Source organism: Choloepus didactylus, chromosome 5 (genome assembly GCF_015220235.1).
Source record: "Choloepus didactylus isolate mChoDid1 chromosome 5, mChoDid1.pri, whole genome shotgun sequence".
In the NCBI taxonomy this organism is placed as follows: Eukaryota; Metazoa; Chordata; class Mammalia; order Pilosa; family Megalonychidae; genus Choloepus; species Choloepus didactylus.
This window is the reverse complement of record NC_051311.1, coordinates 61,479,584-61,496,751: the sequence shown is the minus strand read 5'-3', so window position 1 is coordinate 61,496,751 and position 17,168 is coordinate 61,479,584. Positions and strand designations below refer to the sequence as shown.

Genomic DNA, 17,168 nt, shown 5'->3' with positions numbered 1-17,168 from the left:
AGAACTGTGACGCCCTTCTGGAGGGCAGTGTGGCGGTTTCACAAGGAGCTAAGTATGGGGTTGCCATATGATCTCGCAATCCCACTACTAGGTATATAACAGAAGAACTGAAAGCAGGGATATTTGCATATGAATGTTTATGGCAGCATTATTCACGATTGCCATTGACAGAGGCGGTCCAAGGGTCCATTGACTAATGAGTGAAAGGGCGAACTGTGGTGTATGGAATATTGTGCAGCTACAGAAAGGAATAAGTCATGAGGCATGCAATGAAGTGAATGGACCTTGAGGACATTATGTTGAGTGAAATAAGTCAGAAACAAAAGGACAAATATTGGATGGTCTCACTAATATGAACTAACTATAATGAGCAAACTCTGAGAATTAAATTCAAGAGCATAGGTAACCAGGAGATAGAAAGTGGGCACAGATTGGGCAGTCAATGCTTAAGGAGGACAGAATGTTCAATAGCGTTCATTGCAAAGATTCAGAAATGAATAGCACAATACTGTGTGATGGTAGCACAATATTGTAAGTGTAATTAACAAAGCAGAGTGTGAATATGGCTGAAAGAGGAAGGCTAGAATCGTGTGTGTCACCAGAAGGAAAGCTAGAGGATAAAAACTGGGACTATATAACTTAGCAAAACCCAGAGTGGACAATGATGGTGGTTAATTGTATAAATGTAAGAGAGTTCTTACATGAACCAGAACTAACATACATCACTACTACAAGGTATTAATAATAGGGTGTTATATGGGAAAAAAATATAATTAATGTAAACTAAGGTTTATAGTTAAAAGTAACATTGTAATATTCTTTCATTAATTGTAACAAAGGCACTATACCAAACCTAAATGTCAATAACAGAGGGATATATGAGGTGTGCTGGTTTGATTCTGTTATGTACCTCATAAACGGCCATGTTCTTTTAATCCACTCTTGTGGGGGCACACTTATTGTGGTGGGATCTTTTGATCAGGTTGTTTCCATGGAGATGTGGACCACCCATTGTGGGTGGGACCTTTTGATAAGATTATTTCCATGGAGTTTTGACTCCGCCCATCCAGGGTGGGTCTTAATCAGTTTACTGGGGTCCTCTGTGAGAGGATAAAAGGCAGAGACGTTTTGAAGAGAGCTCAGAGAGATGCTTAGAGAGAAAACACCCAGAAACATTTTGGAGACAGCTTTTGAAACCAGACATTTGGAGATGCTAAGCTAAGAGATGAAGTCCAGAGTTTGCTCTGGGGAACCTAAGTGAGAACCCAGAGACACTTAGGAGAAAGCCACTACAATCAGAAGCTGAAAGTAATGTAACCCGAGAGCAAAGGACCAGCAGACACCGGTCACATGCCTTCCCAGCTGACAAGAGTGTTCCAGACCCCATCGGCCTTTTCCTCAGAGAGGGTATCCTCCTGTTGATGCCTTAGTTTGGACACTTTTATGGCCTTAGAACTGTAAATGTGCAACCTAATAAATCCCCTTTATAAAAGCCAATTCAGTTCTGGTATTTTTGCATACTCGCAGCTTTAGCAAACTGGAACAAGGGGTACGGTATTTTTTCCTTCGGGAGAAATGAGAATGTTCTCATATTGACTGTAGTGGTGAATGCTTAACTATGTGATTAATCCAAGAGACACTGATTGTACACTTAGGATTGTATGGTGTGTAAGTAAAACTGTTTGTTTGTTTTTTTTTCAAAAAAAAACTTCATTGAGATACCATTTCTCATCCATCAGATTGGCAAAACTACAAAAGCTTAACAATAACTCTTGATGAGGCTGTGGGGAGACTGGCACTCTCATACATTGCTAGAAGAATTTAGCATTCTCTACACAACTTCATATGCATTTACCCAGTATACCAATTTCTAGGAATTTATCCTGAAGATATACACACATCTCCAACATTTTGAAATAGCTTATGCTCAAGGTTATCCACTGCAGCATTACTTGTAATTGTCCAGGCTTGGGAGGTTGGTTCAATAAACAATGCTACATATACATGATGGAATACTTACGCAGCTGCAAAAAAGAATGAGCAATATCTCTATGAACTGATTAAGGGTGATTTCCAATATGTACTGTTAAGTAACAAATGCAAAGTAAAATGGAGCATATACAGTATGCTGTCTTTCATGAACAAAAAAAAGGGAGAAAATAAATATATATAAAAATCATATCTTTACCAAAAGAAACACAAAAAGGATAAACCAGAAATCAATAAAGTTGGTTACTTATGAAAAGTTGGAGGTAGAGTAAGGGGAAGGGATATGGAAGAAAGTGACACTTCCAAGTATACTTAGTGTTATTTTTACTTTTGGCTGCATTAGGATGTTCTACATACTAAAAAGATAAAATTAAACCATCAAGGATGGGAAGGGAGAAAAACTCCAAAACTGAAAGCCAACTGAGACAAAGGAATCCATCTGTGTTTCAAAAGAATCACATAAGCACAGTGGGGGGTGGGGGGGGGAGAACTAATCTAAATAATTTATAAAGCCAGTATTGACTATTCTGTGTGTGCAGATTTTAAAAGATCAACTTTGGACTGGTGGTTCTTTCCCTATTAAATACACATAAAGCAACTGTAGTAATAACTGACACTGAGACACAGCTCCTTATAATTATTATTTCATTCATATCATGCAATAACTCTATGAGGGAGGTATTATTATTAGCCCCTAATTAGTTAAGGAAACTGAAGCAGCAAGAGTTTACATGACTTGCCTAAGGTCACATATCTAATAATGGGCAAACTCTAGACTTCATTTCTTAGCTTAGCATCTCCAGGATTTAAACCCAGGGGTTTTGACTTCAGAGGTCATTCTCTTAACCACCACACAGATTACCTCCAAACTCTTCGCTCCTTAGCCTTACATTTGAAATTGGTCCTGTGTACACATTTCTGCTGGGAATATACTTGGGAGTGAAACTGCTGGGTCATAGGATATGCATGTGTTCAGCTTTAGTATGTCACAAACCCAAGAGGGCTTTGCCAGTCAAAAGAACAAAGAAGATGCCAAGCATTTTCTGAAACATGAACTTTATTTGGGGCTTACTCACAGGGAGGCAAAAATCAGCAGAAATCAAATGGCCTTTTTCTTGCCGGGCAGGTACCACTTTCGCAGGAAAGCTGACCACATGATTGAAAGAGGGTAGCAAACCAGTTACGAGAGTTTAAGACGAAGATATTCCTAAGGGTGGGAGAGCATCCTGTGACATGGGGGTGGTGCAGGAAGGCAAGAATTACAGGATGGGGCTTTGTAAATAACCACAAGGGTGATAACACTTGGGGGCCAGAAGCAGGTAGACTAGGTCAACATTCTTGCTCTTTCGTGAAACCAAGAGTTCCTCACCTCCTGCTTACTTCTCATTTAAAGTTACAGTTTACCCTCTTTCTCTTTACTGGCTTATAAAGATGATAGGTTGAACACTGGCTGCTAGGTCACGCAGACTGCTGGGCGCCAAGGTCCGCAGGCCTGTATTGTTCAGGCCAGGGGCTGCCACAAGTAGATGCTGCCAGTTTTCAAAAACGGCTGTATAATTTATACTCCCACTCACAGTGTAAGTGTGTAACAACACTGAATATTTCCTAACATTTTCATTTTAGCCTTTCTGGTGAATGAGTAACTGTATTAAGTTTTTTTGTTTGTTTTGTTTTGTATTTCCTCGATGATCATAAAATTGAGTTACTTTTCATATGTTTATGGTCACTTAGATATCCCTTTTTATACAGGTGTGTTCAAGACTTGCCCCTTTTTTTTTCTCAATTGTGTTTTTCTTTCTGATTTATAGGAGCTCTTTATACATTCTTAAATTGAGCACTTTCTCAGTATATTTATTGCAAACATCTCCCACTCTGTGGCTTGCCTTTTCATTCTTTATGGTGTCTTTTTGACAAACAGAAATTCTTAACTTTAATCAGGTCTAATTTATCAAAATTTGTGTCTTGTTTAGGAAATATTTTCCTTACTCAGGTTCTCCTATGTTTTCTTCAAAAATCTTAATTGTTTTGCTTTGCACATTTAGATCTGCAATCCATCTGGAACAGATTTTTGTGTGTAGTGTGAAGTACGGGTTAGGATTAAATTTTTTTCCATATGGGTATACTATTGATAAACTTTCACAATGTTTTAATAACTTTTTAATCTTAACTAACACAATCAATACCTGAACTCAAAGATATGACTAACACAGATATGTTAGGTAGCAGAGAAAGAAACAGAATGGTTTCTTTCTGCATTTGAAATTAGAAAATCTAGGTTTTAGTCTTGCACTGCTAATTCACCATATGAGCTTAGGTAACTCAGTAACATTTTTGTTTTTTAATTTTATTTTTTCTTTTTAGTTAGAGAAGTTGTACGTTTAGAGAAAAATCTTGCAGAAAATATAGAGCCCCCATATATCCCCCCTCAAACACACAGTTTTCCCTATTATTAACATTCTGCATTAGTGTGGTACCTTTGTTACAATTTATGAAACAATATTATTATAATTTACTATTAACTATAGTCTATAATTTACATTGCCATAGTCCATAGTTTATATTAGGGTTCACTGTTGGCATTGTACAGTTCATAGGCTTTTTAAAATTTTTATTCTGGTAACACTTTCAAATATACTATTCAGTGATGTTAACTATATTCACAATGTCGTGCCACCATCACCACCACTCAGTCATCTTTTAATACCCTAGTTTCCTCAACTGTTTTTCATACTCTAGCTTCCTCAACTGACAAAAGAGAAACAAAAGAGCAGCTTGAGCAGTTATTTTTGTTGAAGAATCTAAGAGACATAACAATAAAGATCTACATATGACTATATAGATTTACTTTAAGTTTTTGGTGATGTGATATTTGATATAACAAACTTTAGGATGCATCCCTGACTCCTCAAGCTTGCTTCCTAATAATATCTGTTTTACTTTTTTGTTTCATTCCTAAATCACAGTGCATATTTACATAGATGCTCTCTTTAGAAGGCCATCAAGAATGGAATAACATTTTTTAAAAACCTAGAAGAGAGCTAAAGGTAGCATCATATCCAGTGATATCCATTTAATGATAATGAGTTATGATCAACCATTTTGTACTGTAAAATTATATAGAGTCACAGAGTCAAAGAAAATAAGAACTAAAAGATTCACAGAAACAACACACAATATTGAATGGTACACTTGGAGTTTCACAACTTGGTGAGGATTTACTTTATTATAGTTTTAAAAAACAGGCAAATTAGTGATAAAGAAAGAGATGCCAAATGTAGAAAAAGGTTTAGCTTAACAATTTTTAAATTGTTTTATTATTTGGCTTTTTTACTCTTTTCCTTGTAAAATATTTCATACTCCTATAACTTAAATAAAATTTTAGTAAATGATAATAAAAACAAATCTCTGTGCACTTATTATATAGCTTTTTAAAAGGCCAGTTCCGTCATCTTTGAAACCCCGTCTGTGCCATAGACCCCTTCTGGTCTCCTTCCCAGCAGTAATCACCATCCTGATTGTCTTTGTTTCCTTGTTTTTTCTTCAAAGTTTTACCATATATATGTATATATATATATAATCCCCAAAGAATATATAACATTTAGTTTGCGTATATATATATATAATCCCCAAAGAATATATAACATTTAGTTTGCTTATTTTTGAAATTTTATTTGAATGCTATCATGTTGTATATAGTCTTCTGCAACTTGCTTATTTTTTTCAACATGATATTTATGAACTGTAACATATACAACTGAAATTATCTCTTAGTTCCAAAATTAGAATTGCTGGGTTTATAAAATATACATCTTAAAATTTATTAGATAATGCCAGATTGGTTCCAAAGGTAGTTGTACACAGGGATATATAAGGGTTTCAACTGCTCCACATCCTCATCAATATTTTTCATGTGTGTGCTTACTGGGTAAACTGAAGTCAGAAAACTACAGCCCACAGGCCAAATCTGGCCTGAGGCCTGTTTTTATACAGCCTGAGAGTTACCATGGTTTTTACATTTTAAAAGAGTTGTAAAAAAACTAAACAGAGAAGAATATAAAACAGAGACTGTAGTGGCCCACAAAGCCTAAAATATTTATTATGTAGCCTTTCATAGAAAAGATTTGCCAATTCTTATGCTAAAACATTACCTTTACCAAAATCATTCTCCCCATCATTCTAGTTTATTTTAGAAACAGCTGCAAAAACAATCTTCATAACCTTCCAAGGTTTACCAAAGATTCAAAATGTCTGCATGAATAGACAGGCTTAGTTTATTTTTTAAAAGTCTAGATATATAGTAAGTAGAGAGTAATTAGGGTCAGTCATACTTCTTAGCCGAGAACTAAGTAAGAATTAAAGTCTTTCTCCTTTCATTCTTCTAACTGAAATTTATCGTTCTTTTGATTATCTCTGACACAATCTCACTAATTCTATCCAACACTATACTGGATGGGCTAGCCACTGCAGTAAGGCAAGAAAAATAAAGGAACAGCATTTGGATTGGAAATGAAGAAGTAAAACTATCTCTATTTTCAGAAGACATTAATATAGACAGTCCTAAGGAATGTATGTAAAAATGACTAGAACCAATAAGGAATTCAGCAAGGTTACAAGATACCAAGTTAATAAAGAAAAAACAAAAAACAGTATTTTTTATATACTTAGCAGCCAACAATGAAACACAAATTCTAATAAAATAGAATAAAAAAGCATTAAATATTTAGGAATAACTTTAGCAAAAGATGTGCAAGACATCTGGAGTAAAAACTACAAAACACTGCTCAGAGAAATTAAAGAAGACCTATGTAAAAGGAGAGCTATACAATATTCATGAATTAGAAGAAGAAAATAAGATGTCAGTTCTCCCCAAAATGATTTATAGATTCACCACAATCCCAATCATAGTCCTAGCATGCTTTGTTTTGTAGAAATTGAGAATCTGGTTTTACATTTTACATGAGAATGCAAAGGAACTACAGTAATGAAAAATACAGACAAAGTTTGAAGACCTCCACTAGTTGACATTTCATAGGCACCATAAGTGCTACATTAATCAATACAGGTGGTACTGACAAAAGGATTGACAAAGAGATCAATGAGATATGATAAAGAGCCTAGAAATATTACCTTTGATTATAGGTTATGTGCTTTTCAGACAAAGATACCAAAGCACTCCAACAGGGAAAGGCAAGTCTTGTCAATCAACTATGCTGGAATAACTGGATATCCATAAGGAAAAAACTGAATTTATCCCATTCAATACACAAATATTTATTCAAGGATCACAAACCTAATGGAAAAGCTAAAAGTATAAAGCATTCAGAATAAAACATAAGAGAATATCATTATGACTTGGAGGTAGACAAAGGTTTCTTAGACAAGACACAGAAAGCAATAACTGTGAAAGAAAGAAAAGGATAAATAGACTTCATAAAAATTATAAACTTCTGCTCACCAAAAGAAATAGGCAAGTCACAGATTGGGAGAAAACATGGCCATGTTTAAACTCTTACCTTGAACTCATCTGAGATTTCAGACACAAAAGAGGATATCTGCTTCATGAGCCTGTCCACACTGCTCTCACTGCCTGTCTTGAGGAGTGTGGTAATGGCCAGGGTAGCGATGCTTCGGTTTGAGTCTGTGATCAAGTTTTCTAAGTCCAGGTTACAAGCAGTAACCGCAGAGGGATGCTTCATTGCCACCTTGTGGCAGGGCAAGAAAAAAGAAAACAAAAACTGCTGTTGGTAAAGGCCAGAATTTTAAAAAACAAAGGAAAAGGAAAATAGAAATTTCAATTAAAGCAAGTGGCTTTCTTCTTCCTCTAAAGGAGAAAACACAGGTTAAAAGTCATTGTTTCAAGAAGAATGTATCTAATTAATAGGGTATGGTATATCATTTGATAAATGAGAAACCACCACAGCACAGCATAACACTGTCTCTTATTAGTTCCCATAACCTTTATAACAATACGATGGTTGGCTCTTTATTACAGTTGGCCTGTTTTTCCTATAGTTCTTTGTGTATACATATGTCCACATTGAGAATAGGACCTAGCAGGGTAAATAGTGCTCAAAGATGTTAATATGTTATAACTTAGAAAATATTGCTGGATTTAAATAAGCAAACTCCAGCCAATCTAGATTACTCATGGTCACTAAGACATGTCTGTCATTCTCCTGCTTTCTTGCTTTTTTTCATGTTGTTCCACCTCTCCGACTATTTCAATACTGGTACAGAAGTCCTAACCCACAAATCTGAAATCCCAAACATTTTGTAAACCAAAGTACTGGCATCAAAATTTATTTAATAGCAAAATATGACCTGAGTTGATGGAAAACTATTTAAGTCTTAATTTACCCCACTTAGTGAGCATGGCCATATGTTTGTGTAGAAATATCAATATGCCTGATGGTGGGTGCTGCTCCAAGCCCATTGGGGTTAGTTTATAACATAAGAGATAGTACCACAACACTACCTTTCTAAAATTCACCAAAAGAACTGAATTCTAAGACCTATCTGGCCCTAAAATTATAGATGAGGGATTTCAAGATATGATTGAAATTTCTGTTCTATAAAGAGTTCTTCCATGTCTACTCTAAGCCTCTCTTTCTTCCAGCTGTTCATAAAATTAATTCATAATTGATCATGTACTGCCTTACGACAAATCTCCTGTTACATTAAAATTTTATTTAAAATTTTTATGGTTATTTAATTTATTCTGTTTTCATATTGTATCCTCTAGACCCTATGCTGGTCAATACAGTAACCAATAGCCAATGTGACTACTGAGCATCTGAAAGGTGGCTAGTCCAAATCAAGATACTCTGTAAGCATTAAAAATACACTGAATGTCAAAGATTTAATACAAAAAAAGAATGCATTTCTTTAATAATTTTAATATTGATTAATGTTGAAGTGACATTTTAGATATATTAGGTTAAATAAAATATTAAAATTAGTTTCACCTTTGACAAAAAATTTCAATGTGGTTACTACAAAATTTACAATTACATGTATGGCTCACATTATGTTTCCATTGGACAGTGCTACCATAGACTAGCACTGTTGAAAGGAACTTTCTGAAAATGATAGAAATGTTCTATACCTGCACTGTTCAGCATGATAGTTACTAACCACATGTGGCAACTGGGCACATGAAACGTGGCTAGTGTGACTGAGGAAATGACTTTTTAATTTTATTTAATTTTAATTGATTTAAATTTAAATTTAAATAGCCTCATGTGGCTAAGGGCCACCATACTCAACAGTGTAATGTTTGACTATAAAATGTTTAGAAGTAAGAAATGAATTATAATCTTCAGTTAATTAACAGTAAAAATGGCCATACCAAAGGCCAGAAATACAAGTGAGGTGTTGTAGACGTGAAGCCCATAAATTGCTTTTACTAAACTTGGAAAGAAATCAAATTGCTTCACATTTAATGTTTCTCAATCAAACACTAGCCTAAGTTAACAGGAAAGGGACACCTACCTTGTTTAAGGTCCTCACAGCTGCATATCTCAAGGCTGGCTTAGGGGAGCTACAAAAAAGTTGAAGAACTAAAAAAATAAAAAATAAAAATCCCTGTGAATATAGTTTATTTCATCAATCGCTGAAAATTTAGTACATAATCATATTCAAAATATGCATAAGAAAATTATATCATAGCATTCAAATTCACATGAAATAAAAATAGAAAAAGCACTTTTCATTCAGCTATAAAATCTTTAAATTAATAGGAATCAAGTTTGCTCTTTTTGCTAAAAGAATTAATAGACCCATTAATTTTTAGTTTAAATGGTAGAAATATTTATAGTTATGAGAGCAAATGGACTTTTTAAACATCAGGAGAACTTAAGGCATTAAAATTACTTGTATTCTAAATAAAAAATTTTCAGAAATTTTATATGGAGAAATAGTAACTTGAGAAAAAGTAATATAAGTAAAGAACAACCTATATAACTTACCTACATATAAGCTACTGAATGCAAAGGACATATATACATGGTTAAGGTTCAAAAATCATTCTTAATATCTATGTGGCAGACCTATGGAACTTAAATATAGCAATATAAATCTACCATCAAATACACGACTAACCTGAAACAGCAGGTGCCAGCTCCCTTGCAGTACAATTAGGAAGATGGATGATAGCTGAAGCAGCTTCATAAATAACCATTTCATGTTTATTTCGCAAGCAGCTCTCAATGAAATCAAAGAGCGGGCTTTCATGGCTGCCGGTAAATATATAGAGATCATTATTTAGATATAAAATAAAACAGAGGCAATATGCACAGTGGTTAAAAGCACAGACAGGTTGAGAAGCACTTCCAGAATGGTGGAGGAAGGATCTCTGAAAATCTACTCCTCCATAAAAGCAAAGAGAACACTGACAAAAATGGTCAAACTCAACTTTTTCAGAACTCTAGAAACTAACCAAAGGCTTGTAACAATCCCAGGAGCATTTATTCAAGAAAAACAGCTAAATCTCAGTTAGAGCAGTGGACTTTCTGGTATTTTAACTCACCCTATTTCCATACCCCTCTCTCCAGTTCCATAGTTGCTTTGGAAACCAGAACCACAGAACCATGATAGTCGTGAAAACCAAAAGCTCAGCAGCCACTGGAGGGGGCAGATAGATTTGGAGCGCCCCCAAAAGCCTTATCCCCAGAGAATTGTCACTATTTGACCTGACTGATGGCTCACAGGGCTAATCTTTATTTTATGTGATTCAAAGCTCAGGTCACACAGTGCTGGGGGCCACTAAGCAAGTTTTACTATTACAGCCTCCTCAACTTAAAACAAGTTCAACATCTTCTGGGCCTGTTTCACCTGGAGACAGCATATTCCCCATCTGTTTTACTCCAGCCAATTCATCATATTACATGGCAGTCTTCTACCTTTCAGTGAGGTCGGGGGGTGGGGGGTGGGGGTTCCCAGCAACAGGCACTAGAAATAACTGTCCAACAGGTCTTGCCTCTAGTAGCCTTTGGGTCTGACTACACTTCTTGAGCCAAGCATGGTGGCTTCTCATGGCTTTTTAAGCGGCTGCCACAAGCTACCTTTAGGTACTGTCCCCTAGAGAGACAAATACATGCTGCCTACTGGGTCCTGTTGGAGACAGAAGCTATGCTCTTGGACAGTTGGCCTAAGTTCATAAATTCCTATCCTGCAGTGAGTCTGAGACCCCTTTCTCGGGCTGCTTGGCACACCCACGGAAGCCTCTCAGGTCAAATGGAAATGGTACTTTCATTAGAGTGCTAAGTCTGACATGGTGGGTCTTTCCAGACTCCAGGAGAATGTAGCTTCCCCCATGTTCATCCCCTTGCCTACCTCCATGGCAGAACTAGAGGAACCCCCCTGTCTGTCCTCTTGACAAAGTGTGGAGCCCCTTGGGATCAAGTGTCTAATAAGGAAATGGAATTGGCATATTTCACCAATGGTCATGCCACCATTACAAGTAATGCAGCTTGCGGGTGGGTGGTGGCATTCCACCCCACATCAGGAACATTTCTAACCTGAGATGGTACATGGGGATTGGTCCAGCTGGCCAAACTGGAAGCAGTCTGCCTGGCCCTCCAAGATGTCCTACAGAGAGATTTCCCCAAGGTCTGCAGTTTTATTGACTTGTGGGCAGCAGCTAACAGCCTAGCTATTTGGTCAAAGACAAATTTTTACTATAAGACAAACTGCTCTGGAGTGCCCACATTTGGCAGGGATTGACTGACTTTCTACTTCCTATTTGGGTTACACTCTGGTCCTCACTCTAGACATCCACTTTATGCTGCAGCTAACCACTTATCCAGGATACATGTTACAGACCTGACAGACCTTCATCTTAGAAATAATAATAATCAGCCCACTCCACAAAGTCCCCAGTTCTGCTTTACTACGTAACATCTGGGCACATGAAGCCTCAGGACACCAAAGTGTGCAGGCCCTGGTAGAGTAGGCCAGGTGGTAGGGCCTGCCCCTAGGGCCCTCGCTGGCTAAACCATCAGTGGGTAAGTCTCCTCTGTAATAAAATTAAGCACTTTTCTCCCCTCTATGTGGGATCTGACCCCCAGCGGTGTAAATCTCCCTGGCAACGCCAGATATGACTCCCGGGGATGCATCGTGGGATTGAGAACATCTTCTTGACCAAAAGGGGGATGCGAAATGAGACAAAATAAAGTTTCAGTGGCTGAGAGATTCCTAATGGAGTTGAGAGGTCACTGGTGGGCATTCTAATGCATTATATAGGTAACACTTTTTAGGTTTCAATGCACTGGAATAGCTAGAAGTAAATACCTGAAACTATCAAACTGCAACCCAGTAGCCTTGACTCTTGAAGACGATTGTATAGCAATGTAGCTTACAAGGGGTGACAGTGTGATTGTGAAAGCCTTATGGATCACACTCCCTTTATCCAGTGTATGGATGGATGAGTAGAAAAATGGGGACAAAAAACTAAATGAAAAATAGGGTGGAGGGGATGATTTGGGTGTTCTCTTTTACTTTTATTTTTTATTCTTATTTTTACCTTTTCTGGTACAAGGAAAATGTTCAAAAAATAGACTGGAGTGATGGATGCACAACTATATAATGTTACTGTGAACAACTGATTGGATGATTGTATGGTATGTGAATACATCTCAATAAAATTGAATTTAAAAAAAAACAACTAAGCACTTTTATTGTGATTGGCTAGATGGGGCTCAATTCCCTGTGGCCAGTTACCATATTCTAGATGGCAAATTGATCTCATAGGCCCGATGCCCCCTTCCCCTAGCCCCATTTGCTGTGCTCTTTTTTTAAATGCAATTTTACTGAGATATATTCACACACCATATAATCCACCCAAAGTATACAATCAGTGGCTCACAGTATCATCATATAGTTATACATTTATCGCCACAATCAATTTTAGAACATTTTCATTACTCTAAAGAAAAAAACAAAAATAAAACAAAAAGAATACCCAAAACATCCCATACCCTTTATCCTCCCCCCATTATTTATACATTTTTTTGTCTTTATTTTATTATTCATCTCCATTTGCTGTGCTCTCACTATGGTAGATACCTATACCAGACTAATGATGGCTTATCTAACCAGATACGCTAACAGGGATGCCACTCTTCAGGGCCTCACTAAGTCCATATTGATCTCCTCTGGTGCTCCTGACATAAGTGACTGTGACCAAGGCTCCCACTTCACCTCACAAATTGTCCAAGCCTGGGCATCAGAGCAAGACATACACTGATATTTTCACCTGCCCTACTATCCTCAACCTACCTGGGGCAAGGTTGATTGCAAGACACAATGGCTTCCTCAAAGAATTACTTTTCAAACTCCAAACTAACAAATGGTCCCCAAAATGGATCTCTCTTCCAGAAACTTTACTTTTGTTACAATCCTGACCTTTGGGCCTTAAGATGCCCACAATAACTACCTCAAGCCTCCAAACCTCCCCTTGCTAGTGGTGAAGGGCAAACTTAAGGGCTTTCATATCCATGATGATTTCATTCTCATCACCATCACGCCACCACCTCTCCTTTTCATTTACAATTTTTGATCATTCTGCCTTCCCATAGGACTGGCAGCCTGATCGAAAGTGGATAATATCTTATGATCCAGTTATCATAGGTTCTTCTGAGGGACCTCCGTACACACTACTACGGGATCCATGAGGGGATGCTGCCTCTGATCTTCCCATTCCTAAAGCACTGCCAGATTTCTCCAGGTTTAAAGGCTGGCTGGTCAATCCTAATTCATCCTCCAACTCTTTTTACATTTAATAGAAATTACTGTTCCAAGGCCAACACCAGGAATGTGTGGATCACCAAAAGAGATGATAAATTACACCTGGCAAATGCCAGTCACATCCAAATGACCAGAGAAATTGCCCAGCAAACCCTAACAGATTGGGTCAGCCAGGGTCAGTTCACCTTAGGGTCACTCTATTCTCTACTGGTAATGTCCAACTGCTTGGAAGTCAGGATGCCAGGTCAAGAAACAAATTCATCAAATGCAACTGTTCACCCTTATGTTGGCTGGTGGTTTGTTCTTGTTTACTCTGAGTGTTTGGGCTTGTCTCTGACCCATGGTCCAACCCCATTTCCCAAGAATGCCTACGGAGGTCAAACAATCAAATCTGGTCCCCCAAACAATGGGATTTTTCAAAACTGGGAATGCCTAAAACCATTACTTAGTTTTCTCAGGCCTGCATGTCACCACATATGGTTGGTCTAGCAACCAGGCAGACTCCAAAAGACCTCCTTACAGCAATAAGCCCAAACTAGGTGGCTGTCCTGGAGAGCCTGCCTACAAGATCAGCCAAGTAATTACAGCCAAACAGATCCTAGCCTCTGAGGCACTCTTAACCTACACACAAATCTTACCCCAGGATTTCATTTTAATTTGTAACCAAACTCTAGTTGTTAACTACAAGGAAGAAACTTTAAGTTGCTTTGAAACTGTACATGAAATGTCTCATTGCCATTTCAATGTACTTCTGGTAAACAAACTATGTTGGTCCAGTTCAGGAAATAGGGCCAAAGATGTATTAAACTTTACTAACTGTGCCTCAAACAATCCTCAAGAGCTAAAAGAGGTATGTAAATATGGTTCTGGGCACAGAGACACAAAGATAGAGAGGAAATAGAACATATTGGAGTAACAATTCTATAATTTACCGAAATTAAGCTAGTATTAACCTAAAATTGATTGTGATAAGTTAAAATGCATAATTTAATTCCTAGGGCAACAACTAATAAAAACAAAAATATTAAATTTTAGAGAAAGGGATAAAATGATTCACCAAAAATATTTAACACAAAAGAAGGCAGCCAAGGAAGAAAAGGAAAACAAAAAAGACAGGAGATAAATGCCATGCAAATGGTAGCCATAAGAAATCAAGAATGGCTACATTAATATCAGACAAAATAGAATTAAGGCAAAAATATGACTAGAAAAAGATATTTCATAATATCAGGAAGATATAACAGTTATAAATAATATATTCACTTAACAACAGAACCTCTAAAATATGTGAAGCAAAACACAACTGGATAGAAAAGAGAAACAGCTAACAATAGTAATAGTTGGAGACATCTATGCCCCCCTAACAAGTGATGAAACACCTAGACAGAGAATTATCTAGGATAGAGGATGAAAATATGATCAATCAATTCAACCTGATTATATAGAACATAAAACCCAATGACTGTGAAGTACACATTCTTTTCCAGGGCATATGGGCCATTCTCAAGGACAGATCAAATGTCAGGTCATAAAACAAGTCTAAATATATAAAAGGGTGGAAATTATGCAAAGTATGTTCTCCAATCACAACCAAATTAAAAACGATAAATTAAGAGCAGAGAAGATGGCAGCACTGAGAGGTGTGGAACTTAGTTAGTCCCCTGGAACAACTAATAAACAACCAGGAACAACTAGTAAATAATCTGGAACAACTGCTGGGGGACAATCATAATTGTCTACACATTGTGCACCAACCTAGATTGGTGGAAAGGCTGAGCTTGCAGCATAAAATCTGTAAGTAAAATTTGCAGACCTGCGCCGGGAGCCCTCTCCCCCTACAGCAGGCTGAGCTGCAGGACCTCACTGTGGTAGAAACCAGCATTTCTGGAACCAGTGATTATAGCTCAGTTCAGCTCCAGCTGGGGTTTTAATTAACAAATAAGGACTGCTGAACACAAACCACAAACATAGAAAAGCAGCAAAGCACCCTGAGGTCACTCCCAATGGAGAGCAGGTAGGGCTGACAGAAAGGAAAAAAAATAATTAAAAAAAGAAAAAAAATACACAGACTTTTAAAGATTGACTTAGAGAGCCAGAAAACAACTGTGCTGCAGGACAGGGAGCGCAGAAGACCAGGTTCTCTATCTAACTGACAGGCGAATTGGGGGGCCATGGACTGGCTCTGAAGGGGGGCTTTATCTCCCTTTTTCTCTCTCTCAACCTGAGGGGCTCAGTGGAGTCAGCCATTTTCAGTTCGCAGCGCTCTGACCCAGACAGGGGTGGAGTTGACAGACTCAGAGAGACAAAGAAACTATTGAAATGCAGAAGATAGCCCCCTAAGGGGTGTATCTTCCCTAAGAGGAAGGAGGTGGGGCCCAGCTCAAGGTCCTGCCCTCCCCTCAGAACTCAGACCCCAGGGCCTGGGAGAAAACAGTCAAAACAGAAATAAACTAAGTTAAGAATTAAAGGGGCCACACCTCTTTACACCAGTCAGAAGCACCAGGGTGACAGTTGCCACCTTCTGGGCAGGTTAGGAAAAGCACAGCAGCTGAAGACCTCACAGGAAAGTCTGTCAATTTCTAAGACACACCCTCAGGGAGACTTGAAACTGAATATAACCCCATTCTGAGACCTGAACCCATTCTGGTCTAGGAAAATCTGATTAGGGTAACTGGAGAAGCCAAATGCCTAGATAACAGAGGACTGCAAACTACACTGGAAAGGGCAGAGATATGGCCCAGTCAAAGAACAAACTTACACCTCAGTCAAGATACAGCTGAGATACTGTTTCACTTTAATGAAACAGTCAATTAAAGATTTTCAAAGAAATCTTTGAAAGGGAAAGCTTAGAGTCATGTATGTCACCAGAAGGAAAGTTGGAGGTTAAAAGATAGGAATGTATAAAACAGTGAATCTTGTGGTGGACAACATCTGCAATTAACTGCACAAATACTAGAAATCTCTTTCTTGAACTAGAACAAATGTATGACACTATAACTAGAAGTTAATAACAGAGGGGTATATAGGGAAAAATATACTTATTGCAAACTATGTAATACAGTTAGTAGTATTTTAACATTCCTTCATCAACAGTAACAAATGTACCATACCAATACTGAGTCAATAATGGAGGGTGTGGGGTTAGAGGTATGGGAGGATTTGAGTCTTCTTTATTGTTTTTATTTCTTTTCTGGAATGATGGACACACAGCTGTATTATAGTACATGGGCAACTGATTGTACACATTGGATGACTGTATGATATGTAAACACTCACAGTAAAATTGAATTAAAAAAATTAAGAGCAGAAATGAAATAAGGGAAATATCCAAATACTTGGAAATTAAATGACACACTTCTAAAATAACTAATGAATTAAAGAAGAAAGTAGACAGGAAATGAGAAAATATTTGAAAGTGAATGAAAATGAAAACG

The 17,168-nt window shown here is 37.4% G+C and overlaps 1 protein-coding gene across 2 annotated transcripts in view; it reads right to left on the bottom strand.

The window, feature by feature from the left end:
• Window positions 1-17,168, bottom strand: part of COPG2 (COPI coat complex subunit gamma 2) — a 263,073-nt gene that overhangs the window by 106,732 nt on the left and 139,173 nt on the right. For both annotated transcript variants that reach the window (XM_037836145.1, XM_037836146.1), the window contains exons 10-12: window positions 10,090-10,223; window positions 9,481-9,548; window positions 7,503-7,691 (exon numbers count right to left, since the gene is read on the bottom strand). In XM_037836145.1, coding sequence (XP_037692073.1) covers window positions 7,503-7,691; window positions 9,481-9,548; window positions 10,090-10,223 — 391 coding nt within the window. The remainder of the gene's footprint in view (window positions 1-7,502; window positions 7,692-9,480; window positions 9,549-10,089; window positions 10,224-17,168) is intronic.